Raw genomic sequence first — 25,056 nt, 5'->3', positions numbered from 1 at the left:
GAAAGGTATAACCCTGTGCTTTGGGGGATTCCAAAGGGAAGCTATGCTAGCAACCCAAATGGGCCAGCTCGTATTCTTGAATTCCGGAAGATGATCCAGGTGCACATGTTTAGTTTTATGTCATTCAAATGATTTTTTTTTATTATAGATGATAATCATGATATTCTAGTGTAAGATGATATTCTACATATTATGTTGCTTTACAGGCCCTTAATCGCATTGGTCTTCGCGTGGTCTTGGATGTTGTCTACAGTCATTTATATGCAAATGGTCCCTCAAATGAGAACTCAGTTCTTGACAAGGTTATTTCTTTTTATCAACTAATGTTGCCACTTAGTAAAAGAAAAAGAAACCATTGTGATTTTATTTGTTTTTATATATGATTTTCCTACGATGACCATTCCTTTTAGCATGCACCATGCCGATGAGGGCAAAACACTCGGCACAGGCTATGCTAGTGGCACAGGGCCTTGTCGAGCTGTGTCCATCGGCATGGGTGCTTGCCAAACTAGCACAGCCTTGTGCTGACCCAAGCCGATGGGCACAGATGGAGCGATGTCCAAATCCAATAACTCGTTAAGACTTAGAGTTAGTCGAAGAGACGTTTTGTCTCTTTGTTTGAGAGCCACTTTATTAAAAATAAAAAATAAAAGTGACAAGATCTCTAGAAGGTGAGAGAGAAAATTAAAAAAGAATTTAAGATTTCTTCTTCAAATCTTATCAAGAGGTAATTTTTTTTCTTTTCCATGAGTTTTCTTTTGTTTTACACCCTAAAACTAATTTAGGATGTACAAATACTAGATCTAGCTCAATATTGTTAGATTAATCATTTGTAAGGGTCTTTCTATGTAGATCTAGTATTTTTGTGCTAGATCTATGAAAAATATTTTTTAAAATATAGGAATTAAAGGGAATATTAGATTTCCTTGAAATTTCAAATGTGCAGTAGAATTTATCAAAGATAGAAGAAAGAAAAGGAATCATCTCAAGTTCAATATGCTTACAGTCAAATAAGGGAAGAACTTGAGCCTATAAGTAACGAAATTTCAAGGGATGTGCGCTTGTAGGTTGAGATGAGTTAATCATTATCATTGTCATCATACTAGTCACCTATCGGATTTACAACACTCTTATTATGCTCCATATCCACAATCTGCATATTGTTATGGTATTAATGTATCGATTATTCCCATACATGTTTAATATATATATCACGTTATATGAGAATTGCAAATCTCATATTTGCATGAAGAGTATATAAGATGTTACAACGATCAATACTATCAATGGATGAGTTTCTAGGATTATCGATTGTATTTAACGCGACAGTCTTATTATTGTGTCAGCAAATGAAGTTATTTATCATCCCTACCATTCTACGTTCAACTAGGTTTTGGTTTTAATTATTAAATTATTGTCAATTAATAAACATATTCAATTGTATTATATGTTGAATAATGTTTCTACTTTACTACTATTGTCTTTTTAACGATAGAAGATTGTAACTTAGGCTTTTAAAACATATATTCAAACTAAAAATATTTGTAAATTCCCTAAAAAATTATGTCAGAGGTGCGCCAAAAGCATGACAGTGGCACACGAGGGTGTACTAGTGGCACTTAGGGGCATGTCAACTTGGGATAGGCATGACATATGCCTTTGGCACAGCAATCCTTGGGTTTTTTTTATATTTCTTTATTGTTTGAGGGATAATTATGTAATGAAAGTATAAACTGTTCTCCCTTTTCCTTAAGTTTCTTTTCCATGGCTCTTAAGTAGAAACAGCAGAAGAAAAAAAAAGATAAAGTAGAGAAGAGAAAATTGGAAGAGCAGCCTATGCCACTGTTTGCTAATCTTTCTTTTTCTGGCAGCTATAGAAGGGAAAAGGGAGGGAGAACAAAGGGAATGTTGCAAATGCTTTGCCGGTTCTTCCCTTCTTGGTCTGTCAGTAGATTTCCTATGGTAATAGAGAAAGAGGTTTTTTAACCAAACTAGACCCGTTTTGAATTTTTTTTACCAAAATGGCTTACAACCCAAACTTAATACCAAAAGGGGTCTATTTTACTATAGCCCTAAATAAAACGTTAAACTGTTAAGTGTTTTATCCGGTCTGAAGTAAAATATTGATCAGATCAGCATTTTATTAAGTAAAAATGATGATCTGATTAGCATTTTTATTGAAAAAAAAGAACGCTAAACATTTCAGTGATTTACTAAAAAGAAAGATTTATGTAAAAATGCTGAAAATTAAGCGTTTTATAGTTAAAAATACTATACGAGAAACATATAGATAAAAATATAAAGAAAAAGTTTATAACGTCATAACTTTATTCTCGGTTATCCATTTTAGTCATAAAATATGTTATTGTGAAGATATAGAAGAGTTCTATAAGTTGGAATGGCGTAGTGATTCCTCAAAACCAACTCGCTCAAAATCCTCCTCCAAATTTACTTTGAATCTTTTTTTTTGATTCTTTCAGATAAAATGCTTATCTTTTCAGTGTTTTCTAAACACAAAATGCTGAAGAGTTGAGAGTTTTATAAAATGAAATTTTCCGCATTTTTATTTAAAGCTTATCATCGTTTTACCTAGGGCTACAGTGTTTCAGACCCATTTTGGTATTAAGTTTGAAAAGTAGTCTATTTAGGTAAATAAAATATGAAAAAGCGCTAGTTTGGTCAAAAACTCATAGAGAAAGAGAAAAACAAAGGCAAGGTGACAAATTGGGAAAAAACAAACAAGAAATAAAATTAAAGAAAGAAAAATGAAGAGACGGGAAGAATAACTGGCTTATTAGACCAGTAATTTATTTACTCCTGTACGCCTTGCGAGCGTCACTGAAGTCTTCTTCTTCACCAAGGAATGATAGCATGGGAGCCAACTCTCTTTTTTTCATTCTACAGTGATTACAATTTGCTAACCAAGGTTTTCACCATTTTAAATTTCTGTGTTTTGGGATCAAAAGAAGGGAAGATATTGTCTCAATGGAGTTCTAGGTCTATGTAGTGTTTATCTTTTCGTTGACTTATTTATCTCTTTTTTGTTAATGTAATGAAACTTTAGCTATATATATTTACCCATATTAAAATATAAAATATTAAAACCACTATTATTTTTAGAGCAGTTGGGTAGTTATCAGGGTATTAGAGCAACACAAACTAATTTGAATTGCACCGTACTTGTCAATTAAATAAAAAAGTGTTCACTTATTTAAGTCAAGTCTACTTCCCGAGCCATAAAATTAGCGCAAACTTAATAGTGAGAGTAATGTTAGAATATAAAGCGTGAACATGTTACAGATGATCAAACAGATACATAGATAATTGAATTCAAACAGATATATATAGATAATTAAATTCAAACAGATACATAGATAATTGAACATGAGAACTCCAAAAGAAATGATGATGTTATGATTTTTCGTCTTGAAAAAAATTTGAGCAGAGAGCCAGAGACTGATGTGTTATCCTCTGGATGTGGTTATTTGTTAGTGGAAAAGATGGATTATTGTTTTGAAGTGCAGTCTATCTATACCTGTTAAATTCTTTCTGCTTGCTTAATGATAGCATTATCTTTTTATAGATTGTTCCTGGATACTTCCTTCGGAGTAACGCTGATGGTGGGATTGAGCATAGCACATGCATGAATAATACTGCTAGTGAGCACTTCATGGCAGAACGTTTAATTCTGGATGATCTTATACACTGGGTAGTCGATTATAAAGTGAGCATTGTTGTCTTAATTTTGTGAATCTTGATATTTTGTACATTTTCCTACAAATCCGATAGATATTAATATATTATAAGTAAAAAAAATCTACAAGCATTAGTATGTTGCGTCATTTGTCCCTTGTATACACAGCATTCCACTGGATTTTTGTGGGATTTTGTATATCTTACATACTTTTCTTTCTTTTAAATAAGTAGAACTCTTGGATTTCACAAATTGTCCTTCCATCTTATGCTTCTATATATACTTTTTATGAATTGAAGGTTGTGTTGCAAAGGCAGCAAATAAATCACATTTTGTGTCTTATTCATCATTAGTTGAACATTGTGTGCTGTCATTGTCTTGTACAGACTGTGAAAGATCAAAAGACAATTGTTTCCCTTTTATTCTTTTAACACACTAAATATTGTTTTAAACTACTTAAGTCTTTGTTAGTTTGGCAATTCTATTTTCCTGGGGAGATTTTCACTGACTGATTCTGTTTAGAACTTTGTATATGGATTATCATTTGTGAGCTGCTTATTCCACAACTTAGAAAGCACCCTTTCATTTTCATATACTAGGGGATCTCCCTCAGGAAAGAAAATGTTCCACGCTGAAGTATTTAGGTCCATAACCATTGTTTCAATGCATGAGGTCTTGTAGTGTATATCAATGAGTTACAAAGACACCCCTTGAATCATTTGATTCCTCTTCACCGGAAAAAGCCCGTATTCAGTGAAATGAAGCAATTGATTATTTTATGTACAGGATTCTTCTAGTCATGGGTTGTTTTTCTTGGTTAATAATGCTTGTCGTTTTGCTGATATTTGGGGATTAAAATTTTAAGTTGCCAGCTTACCTGATAAATTTTCCTTTTTGGGTCTTGGGTGAGGAGATAATAACCTTATAACAAATTTCAAGAGGGTAGGAACTGTCCCTAACCTTATGGGTTATGATAACAAAGTCTAGTTAGGAAGGAACTTTCCCCAGGACAAGAGGACATATACCTCTGGATACAAGTTGTCATGCCCACCGTAAATGTTGTAGTTTTGTATGACATATTAACAACTTTTCTTTTATGAAAAGTTGTTGACTCTTTCTGTTTTTTTGCTGACTTTTTTATGCTTGACTGATCTGTCTTCAATTTTCCAGTCCATGCAATTTACTCTTGTCGACTACTGCAATTTCCTACTTATTTTTGTGGATCGATATCTCTAACGTCACATACGATGATCTTACTGACAACTATTATGGTTGCAATATTAGGTTGATGGGTTCCGGTTTGATCTCATGGGACACATGATGAAGAGCACCATGGTAGGTGAGGCTGGCTTTATTCCACTCCAGCTCAAGATCACTTTCTTAGTTGACTTTACTTTCACTCTCTCATTGTGGTTCGGTCCAGATTGTATTACACTAAGTGGCAAAATGACTAATTAGTTGGTAAAAGCATAATCGCGACATGTATTTCTTAGTTTCTTTCTGTTGAGTTATGTTTAGCATATTGTATTAGCATTGAGAAGCCTAGGGATCTTGTCTTCTAGAAGTAGTCTCAAGTAGGGGTTGACATGACATGGCAAGGGAAATGAGTTTAGTGCTTAGGTGCCCAACTGACGATGCAGCATCATACTATGGGATCAGCTTGCTTGACCTTGCTTATTCCACAACTTCATATGCAGTTTTCAGTGCCTTTTTGATATAAAATATTGAACAAAATAAAATTATTTTATATAGAAAATGAATTGTCAGTATATTTGAAATTATTATTCTCATTTTCATGTCCACTGGTGCCAATTATCAGCATGTTGTTCTTTTTTCTGTTAAAATTGGCATGTTTTCAATTGAGAAGATATCTCATATCAAATTAAATTCGAGGTTCAAAGCGGATTGCCAAGGTATTTGTCATCTGAATCGAGAACCTTGACCTTCATGGCTGCTATGATGACACTATGGTCAGAGAGGCTTGTGTTTGTGACGAAATGGATAGCAGACTTGTCATAATTTATAGCTTGGCTGGATTAAGTATAGTAGCTATCAATGACAAAGATTAGCTGCCTCTCTCGGGGTGGCTTTGCTGAATAGCAGGAGATTGTCGGCGAAGTGATGTGTTAAGAGGAGGAGCCAACCTGGTCACCTTTAAAGTTTAAACCTCCCAGCTTGCCTGCACTCATGCTAGCATCAAGGAGGTAGACAGCATGCTAGTTCAATAATAAAGATATAGGGCGAAAGAGAGAAACCCCTGCCTTAATCCTCTAGTTGGAGAGAAGAAGCCATTGAAGCTCCCATTAATATTAACAACTAAAGTGGCAGTGGAGATGCAGGAATGCATGAGTTTGATGTAGTGATTTGGGAAACCATGGAGTTTAAGGCAATCTCTGATGAATCCCTACCATAAACGGTCAAAATCCTTAGAAAGATCTGCTTTTAGCATGAAGGCTTCTCTCCTAGCTTTGGTGGACCTCATGTAGCTTATTATTAATTGCACAGAATTTTCTATTTTGTGCATGCCATATCAGAAAACTTAATTTATTCTTCTTGAATTTAGGTGAAAGCAAAATCTGTTCTTCAAAGTTTATCAAAGGGTGAACATGGAGTAGATGGTTCAAAGATCTACATGTAAGATATATGATTTCTTATATTTGTTAAAGACATTTTAGAAAATCAATTAGGATTTTTTCAATTTGATCAATTTTCCAATGATATTACAACTAGAATATAATTATCTTTCAAATTACAATTTCTGCTACCACAGATATGGCGAGGGGTGGGACTTTGGTGAAGTTGCAAACAACAAGCGTGGCATTAATGCTTCACAGTGTAACATCTGTGGCACTGGCATTGGCAGGTACATCTCCATTTATATCTTCAAGTGACAGTATCCCTTGTAATCTGTGGAACTGCTGTCTATTGAGAGGAGTTTTCCAACAATTATTTACATGTGATGAAGGATGAAATTCTGGTGTGAGTCCAAAATTTTTAGACGAGTTATTATTTATAATTTTAATTAAAGTCTTCTTTTTTCTGATTTTACTGTAGTAGTATTATACAGATGTGGTAAGGTAGCAATTATTGTTTGGGTAGTATTATACAGAAACTGTCGATCCTTAATTAGACGTTTCTCAAACCAACAAATTCACTATATCTTTCATGAAGCTAATCAACCAGTTGATTGGCTAGCTTCGTTTGCAAAATCAAATCTTTCATTTTTTGTTTGGAATGGCTCTTCCCCCTCCCGATTTTTGGCTTTAGTTGCGGCAGATATGTATGGCTGCTCTTTCTTGCATTGCTTATGACGTTGTATATTTTTGTGGGGTGTTTCCCCATCTTTTAATGCAATTTAATATAAAAAAAGGGTAGCTGCCACGACTCAAAATCGGAATCATGACTGACCATGTACTTTAATGTACTTGAGATACACGAAGCCTTATCTAATATTTTTTTAAGTCCCAAAATGACAAGAATTTAATTATGAACAACTAACTCCAATAAATATAATCCAATAATAAAGAAAAGATTGATGTCATCGATAATGTGTCACCCATCAAACTAAAATAACAGATGGTTTAGAATAAAATAGCTAGTACAACCGATGGATAAAATAGTAAAATCCTAAGTGGAGGTGGATTCCTGGTGTACCTCGCTAGTCGCCTCATTGATCAGCACCTGAAATATTAGAAGAGGGAACCCATGAGCCAACAACTATAGCTCAGTGAGTGGAATCTACTTAAAAATCAAATAAATCCAAATCCATAAACATAACTTTAATTAAATACAAGTCTAATAATATAAATGAGAATCTCACTAAGCATGCTTATGATAACAATAATAATATCAGTACAAGTAACGACAGAGTAAACTATATCTCATAACATAGCTCGTGTCAATATGCTGAATTTCTTTTAATATTAATAATAATGTCATATGTATCAACTTGGGACAATGCCTAAGGATCCATATCAACTAAAAGTCACCTCGAGATACGCTCGAGTCTTTTTCTTATAGTTGATCCAGTTAGGGTCACTAGGAGGTGTCACTATGTGATAAACTCACCCTGTCTTTTCCACTAACCATAGAGAAAGATTAGAGTCACCATAGGGATATTTCTAATCTAGCATGTAACTATTCTCTAACCGCGTCAGAGTCACCTAAACAGATTATTTACTGATCAGGAATAGGTCTGTCTCCTAGATTGTTCTCTAATCGCGCCAGAGTTACCTAAATAAATCATATGCCGATCAGGTATAGGTCTGTTACCTGGACTTCAAGATAGACAATGAGTCATCAGAGAGATGCACGAAAAATAGCTAGCCTGTGTTTGTTCTCAAAGTCCTACCACATTTCAATCATGTTTTTCCACTAATATTCACGATCATTTAAATGACTATATGCACTAAGTATAGCAATGCGCTGAGTCTTATAGTTTGCTCACAGAATTATAATAATTAAATTGCAAATAGAAAATATAATAAATAAATTTGCACACAGAAATATGATGTTTTATTTGCACACAAAGAAATACGTGATTTAATAAGAAAAAACACAAAGTATAAGACGAATAAATAGAATAAATATGTGAGTGAACCCACTCACCTGTGTCTAGGTAAAATGACTGAAATCTCTAGTCCATGTGTTAAGAGAATCACCACATTTAATAATAAATAAATAACATATTTCAATTTAACCAATATCATGATTTCTAAATTTTAAAATTAATTAAATTATTCAAATAGGCTAGTTTAAGCCCAAATGGTTGGGCTGGGCTATGGCTGGCCTGTAGCCCACAAAACCCACTAAATAGTTTGGGTTTAAGGCCCAAACCCATTATTATTCATGGGCTGGGCTGCAGTTGGCCCGCAACCCACCCAAAAATCCATTTAAATGGATTGGGCTTTTTTGCCCAATCTAACTAAATTAAATGGGTCGGGTCAAGTCCCTTGGATTCGAAATCCAATCCAACCCAACCCGAAACCCTTTACTTTAAAAATGAAGATGAAACTCAGTTGCCAGAGTCTGCCTTCCTTATCTCGAAGGGACCAATGAGAGAGAGCGAAAAGAGGGAAGGAGAGGTCGCCGGCAACGGTGCTGCCAAAAGGCCAACCCGAAGGCATCAACGCTACCCTCGCGACCTCAGCGACTCCTACGAGATGTCAGCTGTCACGACCCAAAAACAGGAATCATGACCGGCCATGCATCTCAATATGCTTGAGATACACGAAGCCTTATTAATACTCTCTACGTGTACGATGGCAAAATAAATAAATAAAATGAAAATATGCTTTATTAAATTTTATAACTAATTGCAATAAAAATAAAACAATGTTAATGTTTTTGAGTCTCTAAACTAAATAAATAAAACTTCTAATCTAAAGCATAAAATCTAAAAGAGCGGAAAAGTAAATAGGTGACTCCTAAGTGGAGGTGGAGTCCGGGTACATCTCGCTCAGTCGCCTCGCTGACTATTACTTAAAATAGATAAATAAATACAAAAATAGAATCCATGAGCCAACAACTATAGCTCAGTGAGTGGAATCCACTCGAAAACCAAATAAATTTTAAATCATATTAATGCTAAATAAAATTAAACTAAAAGTAACAATATCCATAACAATATGCAATAGGCATGCTCTCTAAATAATAACAATGATAACAATAGAGAGAGTCACAACTCGTAACCTTACACGTTTTCAACATATTAACATCTTTTCAATATTTATACTGTCATATGTCTCAATGGGTCTAAACCCTGTGGATCCACATCAACTAGAAGTCACCTCGAGATGATGCCCAGCCAGATAGGAAATGGATTGGGCTGCGGTTTAGCCCGTAGCTCATCCAATTTAATTAGTTAGGGTCGGGTTTGTGGATCCGAAATCCAAACCCGAACCCGAACCCGCATTCAAAAGAAAAGGGGGTGGCTCGGGTTAAACCCAAGCCAACCAATCCCCTTTTTTTTTCTTCTTTTCTCCCTTCTCACGTCTGACGTGAGGGAGGGAAGGATCGAGGGAGAGAGTGGCCGCCGGTGACTTTGCCGGTGGCGGTTCACGACCGGCTCCCTCCCTCTCTCTCTTTATTTCTCTCTCTCCCTCTCAGTTGTCCTCACGAGGTGGAGGAGGACTCACCACCGACGGCCGACGTCGACTGGAGCCACGAGGGCTCTTCCAGAAGGCATCCATGGCGCAAGACTAACGATTTGGAGCTCTCGAGCACGAGCCGCAGCAGCCCGACGCCGCCGGCCAGCGAGAGTTGCCTGCTCGAGCATGAGCCGCCGGCCAGTAGCCCAATGAGTCGCGTGGTGGTCTCAGATGGCTCCAGCAGGCCGATTCCACGGCGTGACTCCGATGGTAAGGAAGAAGAAAGCGAAAAAGGGGAGGAATAAGAGAGAGAAAGGGGGGGCTGAGATGGTTTAACAGAGGAAATAATTTTTTACGGTTTTAATTTATAGATTATAAGAAGATCAACTCTAATCCGAAAATCTTCTCTGCGCCTCGTCACGTGCCGGAGAGGGAGAGGGGAGGGGCTGCACGTGCAGAGCACATGCACCCTCCTCTCTCAACCCCAATTTTTTTTTTTTTGATTCTGACATCAGCGGTGGGCGGCCGGCACAGACAGACGTAACTCCACGATTGTCGCTCGCCTCTACCACTTTCCGAACCACGAGGACTAAAGGGCGACGCCGACGCCGAATATAAGTCACTAGCCGACGAACCTCGCCGACAGGTTGCAAATGCCCAAAACCGAGGTACCACATTAACCCTAAAATTTTCAACTTAACTTTGAGGGATTGGGGAGGGGGGGAGAGAAAAAACTCACTGATGAGTCGAGTTGCTGTGATCTCCGATTGCTCCGGCGGTGCTTCGGCGCGCCAATCTGAGGATGCGACTCCGACGAGAAATAGAAGAAGAAAATGAGAGAAAGAAAGAAGATGGGATCTCTGTCGTCGGAGTTGCGATCTCTGATTTCTCCGGAGATACTCTAGCTGTGCTCCGGCGTGCCAATCCGAGGACGTGAGTCCGACGAGAAATAGAAGAAGATGGGGGGTTTCGGCGTGTCCTCCCCAATTTAGGGTTAGGTTTAATTTTAAAGAGCAAATCCCAATTTCAATTAGGATTTAGCCGAAGATATCGCAGCCACCTCCTCGTCGCAACACGGGTGAGAGGAGAAGGGATTGCATGTGCAGTGCAGGTGAGCCCCTTTTTTTGGGTTCTTACAGTAGCAATTACTGTTCACTATGAATGCTGAACAGTACCGTCGATTACTCTGTTAGTACTTTCTTTAGTCAAGTTGGCTTCTCTCTCTCTATTCTCCATTTCTTTGTACTTCATCTTTTGACTTCTAGTCTCCTCAATCTCTTCTAATTGAAAGTCCAATGTCACATCGTAGGCAAGGTTTGAAAAGTCAAGATTGAGATCGGAATCAACCTCCCGAAATAACGATACCTGATCGGTCGTATCAGTTACCAGGATCGGATCATATTATTCTTAATTATGTGAAATTCTAAATATTATTTAGAAATGCAGGAAAATTTTTAAAAATCTAAAAATAAGATAAATAATAAGAAAATAACAATAAATCACATATGAAGCCTAAAAACTAAAAATAAGTATTAACTTACTCAAAATTTTAATGAATATCAAGCTGGTTTTTGTAAATTTCTATTATTGACGTCATCATAATCACCATAAATTTGTAAATAATGATGTCTACGGCCTATTACTTTAATTAGTGATTATATCTTAGTTATATCAAATAGATCTTATTGTCTCTTAGAAGGATAATAATCAGTATATAGATCTTCTATCTGAAGATACTGAGGAGAATAATAATTAGTATATGGATTTTATGATGGCTCCAAACAATGAATACTTGATGAATCATAGTAATGCGGACATCAATGACATATTACACAGGCACATGTATCAGTACAGTTTCTCCTTTAGAAAATTAGTCATAAATCATTTATTTTTATTATATATTTGCTATTTATAGTGTTTAGAGTCATATTTGTTTAGAGTCATATTTTTATTTATAAGTGTTTAGGGTGTTATTTGCTTATTTTTATTTATAGAATCTATATATATAGGCTAGCTTTTTTACTCAATTGAAGTTAATGAAGAAATAAAAATTTTGAAATTAATATTCAAAGTGAGTTTTGGTTATGAAACCCTAGTTGAGAATGAAGGTTTGAAACCCTGTTCCTTTTCTCTTTATTTCACCATCATTGGTATTAGAGCAATGGTTTTTAGGATTTAAATCTTCTCCAAACCACCTTTTCTCTCTCCATCGCCTATTAATTTACCTATGCTACCCATCTTTCCCAACCTTTATCACCATTCTACCGGGTATAGACACCTTCCAAGTTGTATGTTGCCTTCGTTCAACTGGAGCAATATGAATGCTGCATGGGACACACTCGACTGAGTCGAGTTCTCTGTCACTCGAGGAGAATGATTCGGATATCAATGACATATTACACAAGCACATGTATGAATGCAGTTCCTCCTTTAGAAAAGTAATCTTCAGTCAATTATTTTTATTATATATTTGCTATTTATGGTGTTTAAGGTTATATTTATTTTTTTGAAATTGTTTAGAGTATTATTTGCTTATTGTCATTCGTAAGGTTTATATATAGGTCAGCTTTTTACTCAATTGAAGTTAATGAAAAAATGAAATTTTTTTGAAATTTATCTTCAATGTGAGTTTTAGGTATGAAACCCTAGTTGAGAAAGGAGGTGCGAAACCCCATTACTTTTTTTCTTTCTTTCATCATCATCGTTCTTAGAATCCTAATGATCCCATTATTTCATATCATATAGTCATAGAGAGAAACATCCTAGCAAGAGCGGCCTCCAACCTCCCCTCCATCTTAGCCAGTATTTCTGCAATGCAAATTATCTTCTTCCCCATGCTCCATTATTTCCTTGCTTGTTGATGAAGAGTTAACTCCAGCGCATCGGGACGGTCTTCAGCCGACCTCACTCGTATCTTCGACATCCTCCCAAACCTTGTGGCAAGTTGTAGAATAGAATTGTGTTAATCAGCCACAAATGTTCTTGTACCAATTGATAGGATTTGGCCCAACAAATTTGCCAAGTAATACCACAACAGTTTTAATGGATAAAAGAGAAGAAATTAATAACCCTAGCCCCTTGGCTAGACTTAAGAGAGAAGAGATCGAGAAAAAAAATATTTACATTGTTTGCCCTAACTTACATAAAGCAACTTATATATAGTCTTTCAATTAAACAAATTACTTAAGGTTGTGCGCCCTGCGTGCCAGTGGCATGCCTCTAAATACTTTTTAGGGTTTTTATACATATTTTTGTTTTAATATATATATTGAAGCCTATATGAGAATCTTTTATCCTTGGATAATATTGTAAATGACTTTTTTTACTAAAAATATAGCAATAATCAAGTAAAAACATGATACAACACATAATATAATTGAATATGTTCATTAACGGATAATAGTTTAATAATTAAAACCAGAATTTAGCTAACAGTCGTAATATTTGGATTCAAATCAACTCATATTGAATTAATCTAATAGGTTCATAATTTCATATACCAATTATGATTCAATTTGAATGAATTTAACAAATTAATTTTGGATTTATTGAAATTTGGGGCAAAATTTAGGGAATCAAAAATTTTCTTTGATTTCTATATTTTAAATGGTATTCTTTATAGATCTAGCATCAAACTATTAGATCTATCTAGAATCCATCATTTGTATACCTCAAATTAGTTTTAAACAAGGTTCCCAGTATTGAGATCAGGATCGGTATCGGTCGTCCAGAAAAACGATACGTATCGGCTGTATCGGATCGGACTATTTTTTAATTATATAAAATTTTAAATATTATTTAAAAATGCAGAAAAAATAAGAAAAAATGACAAAAAAATAAGAAAACAAAAATTACTCACATATGAAGTCTAAAAACTTAAAAAATGTATTAACTTACTCAAAATTTAAAACTTTGATGAATACCGAGCTGGTTCTCGTAAATTTCTAGTCTTCATCATCATAATCACTATAAGTTTGTAAATATTGATGTCTAGGACCTGATGCTCCAAAAAGTGATTCCATCATACTAGTCATATTGCATTGATCTTGTTGTGTGACTTACGTATGAGGAGGATAATAACCAGCATTTGAATCCTGTGCCTGAGAATACTGAGGATAATAACTAGTATATGGATCTTGTGATGGCTCCAAACAATAAATACTCGATGTACCATAATCATAGGAACCAAAATGCATCTCATGACGACGTCGCTGATATGTATATATATCCTCAGTTTCTCTGTCTTCACTCCTTATGCCTCCTTGACTTTCCTCAACAAATGTAGATAGAACGATCTCACCACCATATGTATCATCAGGACTATGACTGGTACTAGTAGGTATACTATCTCTCGCTACTGAATGAGTCGTACCAGCCTCTGCCCTCGTCGTGGTCTCTCCCAATATTTCATCCAACCATGGGTTATCTCTGTCATCTAATAACCTATCCTCTATTTCTCCGATCCATGGAGTCAAGGGGGCTTCTTCATCAAAAACATGATTTAAATCAATCAGTTGTTCATTTTCTGCCTTTCTTTTTAAATCTCTCCCTCAATCTCATATTATAATGACAAAAAACTAACTTCTCCAATCTTTCCATTGTCAATCGGTTGCGTGTTTTTGTGTGGATTAAGGAGAAAGTAGTCTAATTTCTTTCACACTGTGATGAAGACACAGTTTGACTTAAAATCTTCTTTGCTATTGGCGTCAAATTTAATGCCTCCTCCCATCCATAGATAGACCACCATTCAGCTGGAGTGTTATGAGATATAGCTGCAGTAACTTTAGCAGTACTGAATTGCCCAGCTCTCAATATATATCTCTCCATCTGAAATCAGAAATATATTATTAGCTTATTGATTATATTGAAAGTTAAAACTTGAAACAAATAATAATAAATTATTTAATTGAATCATAACTCACTTCTTTATCGCACAGGATTTGTTTATGAATATCGGGCTCAAGCTTGCTGATTACCTTTCTAACCCCCAACAAGACTTCACTATCATTATTGACATTTTTAGAGAATTGAAATCTTGGATTAAGAAAATACCCTGTAGAAATTTAAAATTTGCAAGCATTCAAATTTTTAAATATTCATAAATAAAAGTAAATTAGTAAATTAAAACTTAAAACTTAAAAGCATGCCTATCAGCAGCGTGTATATTTTTATGTAGTTGTTTGTTCCATCTAGAATCAATCATCTTGCACCACTTCTTATAACTTTGGCCCACATTTTTTTTATTGATTCTTTAGCTATGTCCATTGCCTCATATAAGAAACCCATCTCAGACTTGTCATCACTGTCTACAAGTCTTAATACTTTAATAAGAGGCTCAAATACTGTGGTGGCAATTGTAATATTATCCCAAAATATATTTCTAAGAGCCATATTTTTCAAAGTTTCACCTAAAGATTTATCTTTAGGTTTCATATTCTTAATTTTTATAGACCACTCCTGTGATGTAAACATCCGCATAATATCATCCTAGTAGCACATGATGCTCTCCAAGGCTAAAAAGTGAGTGGCAAATCTAGTGACCCCAGGTCTGATGATCTCCTTACCACTAGTTATCTGCTTGAGTAAATTAAGAACCCAACCATGGTTATATATAAAATTTGTTAACCTCTGACCTTCACGTATGACCATGTCAATTTCAGGCTCTTTTGCAATATCCTCTAACATCAGATCAATACAATATGCAGCACATGGCGTCCAATATAAATGAGGTATTTTAATCATCAGTAAATTTCCAGCAGTTTTATAATTTGTCCTATTATCAGTAACCACTTGGACTACTCTTTTTTCACCGATTTCTTATACCACCTCATCCATCAACCGACAAATTTACCGACAAATTTAATCTGCATTTTTGAAATAGCAGTAGCATCTACAGACTTCAAAAATATTGTCTCCATGCCAGAGTACACTAAGAAATTAATTATATTTCTTCTGTTTTATGTACTCCACCCATCACACATCAGTGTACAACCAAATTCATCCCAATACCGTTTAATTGTCTCAATATAAGCATGAAGTTCATCTACCTCTGAGTCAAGATATTCAGTAGCAATATCATTTGAACGTGGAAGGGGAACACCAGGCCCTACTGATTGTATAGTATCCACCATAGTGTGATAGTAAGGACTATCAGCTACATTGAAAGGAATATGATTGTAGAAGAAAAATTTAGAGATAGCCCTACAAATGTGTTTCTTTGCAATTTTAATTACTTTGAGAGCTGTCTTGATAGAAGTCTGTGTACGACCCCTTTTTTTTCTGAAGATATGTATCTATTGGTCCAATATTTTCAGACTCTGCTGTAACACCAAGAGTCTTATGGGTAGAACTGCTCCCCCCATATTCTCTCTCTCCTCGTATATTAACTGATCTAGATCTCTGAAAGTTACCACCAATGCTTCTTCTCATCTCTTCCTATTCTCTATGCATATTTGTGCTCTTTTTCATTGCCTTCCTCATCCTCCTTACTTTGCTCACTACTATCATCATCAATGTGTACAGGATTATGCATCAATTCTTCACGAACCATTGACTCTCTTTGTTGTGCAGATTGTTTATCCTTCTTTTTGCCAATTAAATGAGCCAACATCTGCTTTCTAACTTCCAAGGACACTTGAGTGTAAGCTGCTACATTTCCTTGTCTTTCAGCTAAATGTTCTTTTAAACGGCTGACAGCACTACTCATTTCCTTTCCACACCAGTTACATTTAACACGACTTTTATCTTGCTCAATAGTGCTGCAATGTTGCCACTCAATGTTGATATCATATGACTTCTCTTTTGAAGCCATTGATATTTTAACTCTGCAACTAAAAACCATGAATAAAAATTAAAATAAAATATAAAATAATTTAAAATTTATGAGGCATAACTGTATAAGCAGCACAAGGTGCTGCTGCAGTAGAGAAGCTGCTGCTGCCGCTCTGCTTCTGCTGATGTGCTGAGAAGCAGCAGCAGCACCTGCTACAGGTTGTGCTACTGCAGGTGCAGGTGCAAGTGCGCAGCAGCACCTGCTGCAGGTGCAGCTGCTGCACAACGAAAAAAAAAAGAAACTGAAAAAAAAAACTTACCCGAGGTCGCCGGAGATTGAGGCCGTCGAATCTTCGTCGGAGAACGTCGCCGGAGGTCGAGGTCACTGGAGATCTACTCACTACTCAGTCGCCGGTGAGAAAGAGAGTAAGAGACCCATGAGAAAGAGAGAAAGAAAGAAAATAGAGAAAGAAAGAAAAGAGAGAAAGAGAAAAAAAAAAGAAAAGAGAGAAAGAGAAAAAAAAAGAAAAGAGAGAGAGAGAGGCAGGTGGGGGGTGCGGACATCAATTATTGATGTCCCCCGGGTCGGATCCGATCCGTTCCCACCCATTTCAGCCGAAACCAGCAAACCGACTGGTTTCGGCTGGGATTGGGATCGACTAGGGCCGATCCCGATTCGTTTCGGCCAATCCCACTCGGGATCGGCCGAAACTGGAAACCATGGTTTTAAAGTGTAAAACAAAGAAATTTGTGAGAATGATAGCAAAATTTACCTTTTGATGGGATGTGGAAAAGAAATTTACTTTGTTTTCGTAAATTGGTGACCAAAGAAACCTTAATGGGTCTATTTTACTAGCCCTTAATGGGTTAATGTATTTCCGGCGGCACCTAACCTGTGACAAGTGTCGTTTCTTCCAACGATGGTCGTGCCACAAGCATGGACCGTGCCAACCACCAGCCGTGCCATAAGAGAGGGAGAGAAAAAGGTAAGGGACTACTCACCTTCGCTGTCGCCGCTCGCCGCTTAGCTGTCGCTTGAGCTCGCACCCCCATCGGGTGCCCTAGCTCGAGGGATGAAGAAAGGGGTGATGTGCGGCACCTTTCGTGCCACGTGCTGGTACGCCGCTGGCACGATCATCCATGGTTTCTTCATTGCATGGTAACTACCAATCGACACAGGGCATGCCGACTAGCATGGCCATCCTTGACTAAAAGAGTGAAATAAAAAAAAGATAAAGAAATGTGAAAGTCTTATTAGTTCAACACAGAACTCGGTTACCTTCTTTCTCTAAATGTATTACGTATGTTAATTATGTTTGACTTTCTGTTCGTTTGTTTCTTGTGTTGCCTAAACTGTCCCTTTTTGTCCTAATTTTGTAGCTTCAATGACCGAATACGTGATGCAATTCTAGGTGGATCTCCATTTGGTCATCCACTTCAACAAGGTTTTGCCACAGGTCTATCTTTGGAGGTAACTGCAGGGGTTCATTTCACTGTTATTTTTCCACTGAATACTACTTGATTTCATTTTATGACTATGTTGGAAATGGGTCGCTCATCTTCCGGTAGCTCAGTTTGCTGAATGATAGTTATAGAAGTTTATATTCTAGATGTAGTCTGTGGCTCTGTGCATCTTTTTTTGTCTTATTATCTGCTTTATGTTAGCATTGACTTTATGATTTTTTTTCCCTCTGCTTGTCTTGAAAATGGAAGCATCTGAAACATTTTATGCTTGGATATGCCATATGTGTTTGTGATTTTTGAAGGTTAGAGCATGTGCATCTACGCTTTAAGGGGGCATCTCATAGAGATATGTCTAAACTATTGGTGAAAGTTTTAGCAGATTCGGAGATGATTTCTTCCATCCGTTTAATTTAACTTAAAAATCTGAAGAAAATAAAATTGATGACAACCACTGAAAGTAATAAAAAAGTAGAATGGATATCTGCCCTTTAGTGATTCATCCACTCAAATCTTGTGAAATTTGTTTGAAATTTCATATAAAATTGGGAAAGATTTCCACAGCAGTTTGTTGGTACAACATACAGGCAAAATATCTACTTTATTTTTTATGTTAAGATGTGTCTAGTAGGTTTACCTTCATAGATTTAGATCAAAGGGCCCCCCATACAACTTAACAATCCTCATATGGACCATGTTCTTGGAGGTTTAAGGTCCAATAGATTTCCCCTATAAATTGCTACTCGTTTTGCATCCTGTGTTTTTCTTTTTAAGCTGTTACATTATAGGAGAGGATCTTGACTGATGGACTATAATTATTTCGTATGAATTCCTATAAGGCATACACCAGAAATTTGGAATTTTCATTGAATTTCATTAGGTATATGTAGTTACGGTCTTTCCTGCTTTTACATTTATATCTTTCAGAAGTGTCTCAATATTGATGTCATCTGATATTTCTTTTGTTAGATCATTTACTCATTGTTCTTCTTTTTCTGTTGTCAGCCTAATGGATATGATCATGGTGATGAATCTGTTACCAACTGTATGCTCTCAACGTCAGCCGACCACATACAGGTTGTGTGTTTTTTAATTAATAATTTGTGCTTCCAATATTTTTTGTCAGATGATCTAGTTAGGGATCTTATCCACAATTGAACACACTGATTTTTCTACCTATCTGCTTCCTTTTCTTCTTACATCCAAAGAAAATGCTTTCTACAATGAGATGTTGGAATTAAACTTACTAAGGCAGATTATATCTGGTATGTCAATTCTTAAACAACCAGAATGCTCTGCTCAGTCTTTTCATCTGTCACTGCTGAAATTTGGAGTTCCTTTTATGGGAGCTTCAACCTGTGATCATCTTTAATAAGAATTGGCGTAACAGCTACCCATTATTCTCTGATATTCTGTCTAAATCTGCAGATTTATAAACAAAGAGAAAGACATTGGAAGTGAAACTAGGAGTTTGTTCTTCTTATAAGATAACAATGAGTATTTGTCTCTTTGTACAGATACATCAATTCTAGAGATTGTCCTCACTAGGTATTGCAGCATTAATGGTCAGGTTCTTATTACAGACATTCAGCTCGATAGTTGGCTATTTGCTGCAAACTATTCATACTTATCCCCAAAGTTTCTTTCTCCAACTATTTGGTCAAATTTTTCACAAAGAAACGTGATAGTCATCATCCTACTCTAAGAACTAGTCGAATATATGAGGAATCTTGATCATTAAAGCTAGTTTGAATCCATAATCTAGGTGGCATTTGGATGTAGTTTAACTTCTAAACCTAATTAGCTACTCTTATTTCTTAACCTTGAATAAGGTTAGCTTAAATCGGTTTAGAAAAATATGGTCTTTGGTTATAAAATAGTTCAATAGTGTCATGATTACACTTGATGTGACATGAAAAAGTAGTGAATTTAGGAGATATATAGTGAATAAATGAGGAGAGGAGAGGGGAGAAAAGGACTGAACGAATAGTTAATTGAAGTGATATATTTTTAAGGGTAAAATGGTAATTAAGTTTTTAAGGGTAAAATGGTAATTAAGTTTTTAAGGGTAAAAGGACTGAATGAATTTTAATCATGTTTGTTTGTACTTTGAAAGATTTGAAAGTTGAGATGATAACTGATGTATAGAGGTTCAACTAAATGTTATGCAATGATGGCCGTGCCGATCGGCAAGGGGTGTGCCGATCGGGACGCCCTCGGCACGCCCCGACGTGCCAGTGGCACACCCTTACGTCCCATTAGCATGCATTAATATATTGTTAATAAAAAATTTAGGATATTTAGATATATTTTTAATGACCTATTTTATTAAATATAAAACAATAGTCAAATATAAATATTATTTAACACAACATGATGGGGTTTTTTGCACCAAAAAGCCACTTGGTTTTCATTTTTGTGAGTCATGCTTGTATTCGATTTTCATTGCAAATGAGCATTTTTTTCCTTTATTTCTTTCAAGTTTGCCCTTCTGTCATTTAGTGCTCATTAAATGCCGATGGGGCAATGTAAGAGAAAAATGATTTTTACCCTCTTCTTTTTCTTCTTCTTCGTCTGTCTTCTTGTTTTTGTTGTTTTTTTTACTATTTTGCTGCTACTATTTTTCTTCTATCTCTTAATCTTTTTTTTCTATACAAGTCTCTCTAATCGCTCTTTAATTAGTATAATAAGAGACTAATTAGAACTAGTTTAAATAAATAAAAACTCTTTAATCAATGTTTCAAAAAGAGAATTTAACTTATGTTGCAAATAAATTACAGTATCTACTTAAAGAAATTATAAATTATAGTTATAATTTGTATTTAAATACAAATTTCGTACTTAAGTTATAAATTCTTTGTTCCGCTGTAGATAAATTTTGAATCTGAAAAAACTTCAAATATAAAAGTATAGATCATGATGTCACGGAATTTATCCAATTTGTTTCATAATTTTTGGACATTAGATGATTGATTATCTTTTGAATATTTTTTTGAAATCGTGCAGAATTAAAATTTCGTAGTTATGAAATTTCGTACTTTAAGTATGAAATTTGTACTTAAATTATGAATTTTATACTTAGACTACGAAATTTTTATTCTGCGTAGTTTTGATAAAATATTCAAAAAATATTCATATAACGTTCAAATAATATGAAACTAATTGGATAAAATCGGTGACATCATGATCTAGAATTTTATTATTTAGAGTTTCTTCAGATTAAGAATCTATCTAAAGTATTTTTTGCACAAAAAAAATAAGAAGAAAAGTATATGAGTCATATAGTTTTCGTACTTAAACTATAAAATTTTATTTTAGCGTAGTTTTAGAAAAATATGCAGAAGATAATTATTTAACATCCAAGTATCATGAAACCAATTGAATAAAATTGGTGACATCATAGTTTAGAATTTTTGTATTCGGAGTTTCTTCAAATTAAAAATCTATATACGGCAGAACGAATAATTCCTAGTTTAAATACGAAATTCTGCATTTAAGTACGAAATTTTAATTGTAATTCATAATTTTTTTAAGTAGATACCGTAATTTATTTGCAACATTAGATTAAGTTTTTTTTAAAACGTTGATTAAAGAGTTTTTGTTTATTTAATTTATTTTAATTATCTCACCACTATCTATGATTAGTCTTTTTACTGTATTTTTAAAGAGCTATTAGAGAGACATATAAAGAAAAAGAAAAAGAATGACTAAGACATAGAAGAATAAGAAGCAACAATAAATAAGAAGAAAAAAAAGAATTAGAAAAAAAATGAAAAGGGTATGGGTCAAATAGTTTTTGTACTAAAAACTACAAAATTTTAATTTAGTGCAGTTTAAAGAAATATTCAGAAGATAATTATCTGACGTCCAAATATTTATGAAACCAGCTGGATAAAATCAGTGACATCATGATATATGATTTTTGTATTCAAAATTTTTTCAGATTAGGAATCTATGTGCAGCAAAACGAATAATTCTTAGTTTAAGCATGAAATTATGAATTATACTCAGAATTTTGTACTTAAACTAGGAATTAGATGTTCCGCCACAGATAAATTCCTAATCTAAAAAAACTTTGAATACAAAATTTCTAGATCATAATGTCGTCGAATTTATCCATTTGGTTTCATAATATTTGGACGTCAGATGGTCAGCTTCAAAATATTTTTTAAAACCTACGCTAAACTATAATTTTATAGTATAAGTACAAAAACAATGTGACCCATACTCTTTTCTTCTTGTAGTTCTTTTTCTTTTTATTCTTATGATGCTGCTTTTTCTTCTTTATATTATTCTTCTTATTCTTATGATGATCCTTCTTCTTTATTGTTGCTTTTTATTTTTCTTCTATCTCTCAATCAGTCTTTTTCTTCTTTTTTTCTATACAAGTCTCTCTAATTGCTCATTAATTAATACAGTAAGAGACCAATCATAGATAGTGGTGAGATAATTAGGATAAATTAAATAAATAAAAATTCTTTAATTAATATTTTAAAAGGAGAATTTAATCTATGTTGCAATAAATTACGGTTAGAATTTCATATTTAAACGCAGAATTTCGTACTTAAATTAGGAATTATTCATTTGCCATAGATAGGTCCTAATCTGAAGGGACTCTGAATACAAAAGTTGTAGATTATGTTTTATCAGTTGGTTTCATAATATTTGGAAATCAGATTATTATCTTCTGAATGTTTTTCTAAAACTGCACTAAACTGGAATTTTGTAGTGTAAGTACGAAAGCTATATGACTCATACCCTTTTCTTCTTTTTCTTCTTATTCTATGTGACCCGTACACTAAACTGGAACTTTTATATTTTGAGTTTCTTCAGATTCAAAATCTATCTGTAGTAAAACGAAAAATTCTTAGTTTAACAAAATTCGTAGTCTATGTATGAAATTCTGACAATAATTCATAATTTTTTAAGTAGATACTATAATTTATTTGCAACATAGAATAAGTTCTTTTTTTGAAACATTGATTAAAGAGTTTTTATTTATTTAAACTATTTCTAATTAGTCTTACTATATTAATTAAAGAGCAATTAGAGAAATTAGAGAAATTTGTATAGAAAAAAAAATAAGAGTAGAAGAAAAATAGCAACAGCAAAGGAAGAAAAATAAGATGGGGTACGAATCATTTCTCTCTTACATTGTCCCATCAGCATTTAATGATCACTAAATAACATAAGGACAAACTTGAAAGAAATAAAGGAAAAAAATCTCATTTGCAACGAAAACCAAAAATAGACCTAACTTAGAAAAACGAAAATCAAGTGAATTTTTGATGCAGAAAATCCTAATATGATTAAATACATTCGCTAAAACTAATATTAATAATTGTATACATTCATTACAACTAATATTAATAATTAAACACTCCATAATATAACTAAACACATAACAACATTCAACACATAATATTAATTGATAATAGTTTAATAATTAAAATTAACATCTAATTGACGTAGAATAACGGGGAGGATGAAAGACTTCTTTTGATGATGATCGATAAAAATAGGAAAAACTTTATAGAAGAAGTGCTCCATATCAGCACGGAGACCAGCATGGCCATCCTTGATGTTATGTACTATATACTATATAATCATTGAGTAGGAGGAATGGTAGTGAAAGATACATACAGCTAAGAGGCTTACGCATTCTATCATAGTCATAGTCAATGATTGTTTTATTATGCAATTTATCATATTTTTAAGTAAATGTTGTGCTTTCTATCTCAGGTTGGATTAGCAGCTAATTTGAGAGACTTCATCATAACATGTCACACAGGGAAAGCAGTAAGAGCTAAATTTGATTATCTGCAATCTGAGTTTGCTATTAAGTCCTTTCTTTTCTTTTCTTTTTCCTTTTACAATTCAAACATGACAAGAATGTCTTCTAGTTGTTGCAGTGTATAGCTGATGAGATGTATTCACTTATTAGTATATAGTCTACACCTCTAGAGTTACTAGAATTGTTAGCAGAGTGGAAGTGTGAGATCTTATGGGGCTTATACTGGAGTTTGAGTTACAAAATAGCAACATGGACAATCACAATTGTTGTCACGATCCAAAATAGGAATCATGACCGACCATGCATCTCAATATGCTTGAGATACATGAAGCTTTATTAATACTTTCTACGTATACGATGGCAAAATAAATAAATAAAATGAAAATGTGCTTTATTAAATTTAAAACTAATTGCAATAAACATAAAACAATATTAATGTTTTTGAGTCTCTAAACTAAATAAATAAAACTTCTAATCTAAAGCATAAAATCTAAAAGAGCGGAAAAGTAAATAGGTGAATCATAAGTGGAGGTGGAGTCTGGGTACATCTCGCTCAGTCGCCCCGCTGACTATTACCTGAGATAGATAAATAAATACAAAAAAATAGAATCCATGAGCCAACAACTATAGCTCAGTGAGTGGAATCCACTCGAAAACCAAATAAATTCTACATTATTTTAATGCTGGAAAAGATTAAACTAGAAGCAACAATATCCATGATAATTTTTCAATAAGCATGCTCTTTAAATAATAACAATGATAACAATAGAAAGAGTCATAACTTGTAACATTGCACGGTTTCAACATACTAACATCTTTTCAATATTTATAATGTCATATGTCTCAAAAATTAGTCTAAACCATGTGGATCCACATCAACTAAAAGTCACCTCGAGATGACGCTCGGGACTTTTCTTCACAGCTGATCCGGTTAGGGTCATCAGATAGTATCATCTTGTGATCAACACACTCTGTCTTTTCCTCTAACCGTTGAGAGAAGTTAGAGTCATCTAGGAAATTTTCTCATTCATCTTACGACTGTTCCCTAACCCCGTCAGAGTCACCTAAGAAAGTCACCGCAGTGATCTAATTTAGGACTTTCCCCTAGACTTCCAGATAGACTTTAAAAACTAAAAAGAACTAAAATGGGTTTAATTTACCCATTGGATTGGGCTGGGCTACTGCTGGCCCGGCCCATTCCAAAATGAAGCTAATCGGGCTGGGCCAAGGCCCAGCCAAGAAAATGG

The 25,056-nt window shown here is 34.5% G+C and overlaps 1 protein-coding gene across 2 annotated transcripts in view; it reads left to right on the top strand.

Annotated features, from left to right (window-relative positions):
• LOC140763168 (pullulanase 1, chloroplastic) overlaps nt 1-25,056 on the top strand; it is a 93,275-nt gene that overhangs the window by 39,834 nt on the left and 28,385 nt on the right. For both annotated transcript variants that reach the window (XM_073101239.1, XM_073101238.1), the window contains exons 11-19: nt 6-99; nt 207-302; nt 3,584-3,724; nt 4,979-5,029; nt 6,258-6,328; nt 6,465-6,557; nt 17,935-18,025; nt 19,021-19,092; nt 23,758-23,814. In XM_073101239.1, the coding sequence (XP_072957340.1) occupies nt 6-99; nt 207-302; nt 3,584-3,724; nt 4,979-5,029; nt 6,258-6,328; nt 6,465-6,557; nt 17,935-18,025; nt 19,021-19,092; nt 23,758-23,814 (766 nt within the window). The remainder of the gene's footprint in view (nt 1-5; nt 100-206; nt 303-3,583; nt 3,725-4,978; nt 5,030-6,257; nt 6,329-6,464; nt 6,558-17,934; nt 18,026-19,020; nt 19,093-23,757; nt 23,815-25,056) is intronic.

This window comes from Typha angustifolia, chromosome 7 (genome assembly GCF_048772165.1).
Source record: "Typha angustifolia cultivar Huaian chromosome 7, ASM4877216v1, whole genome shotgun sequence".
NCBI classification, from domain to species: domain Eukaryota; kingdom Viridiplantae; phylum Streptophyta; class Magnoliopsida; order Poales; family Typhaceae; genus Typha; species Typha angustifolia.
Note: the sequence above shows the minus strand (reverse complement) of the source record. Positions and strands in the feature narration are given on the sequence as shown.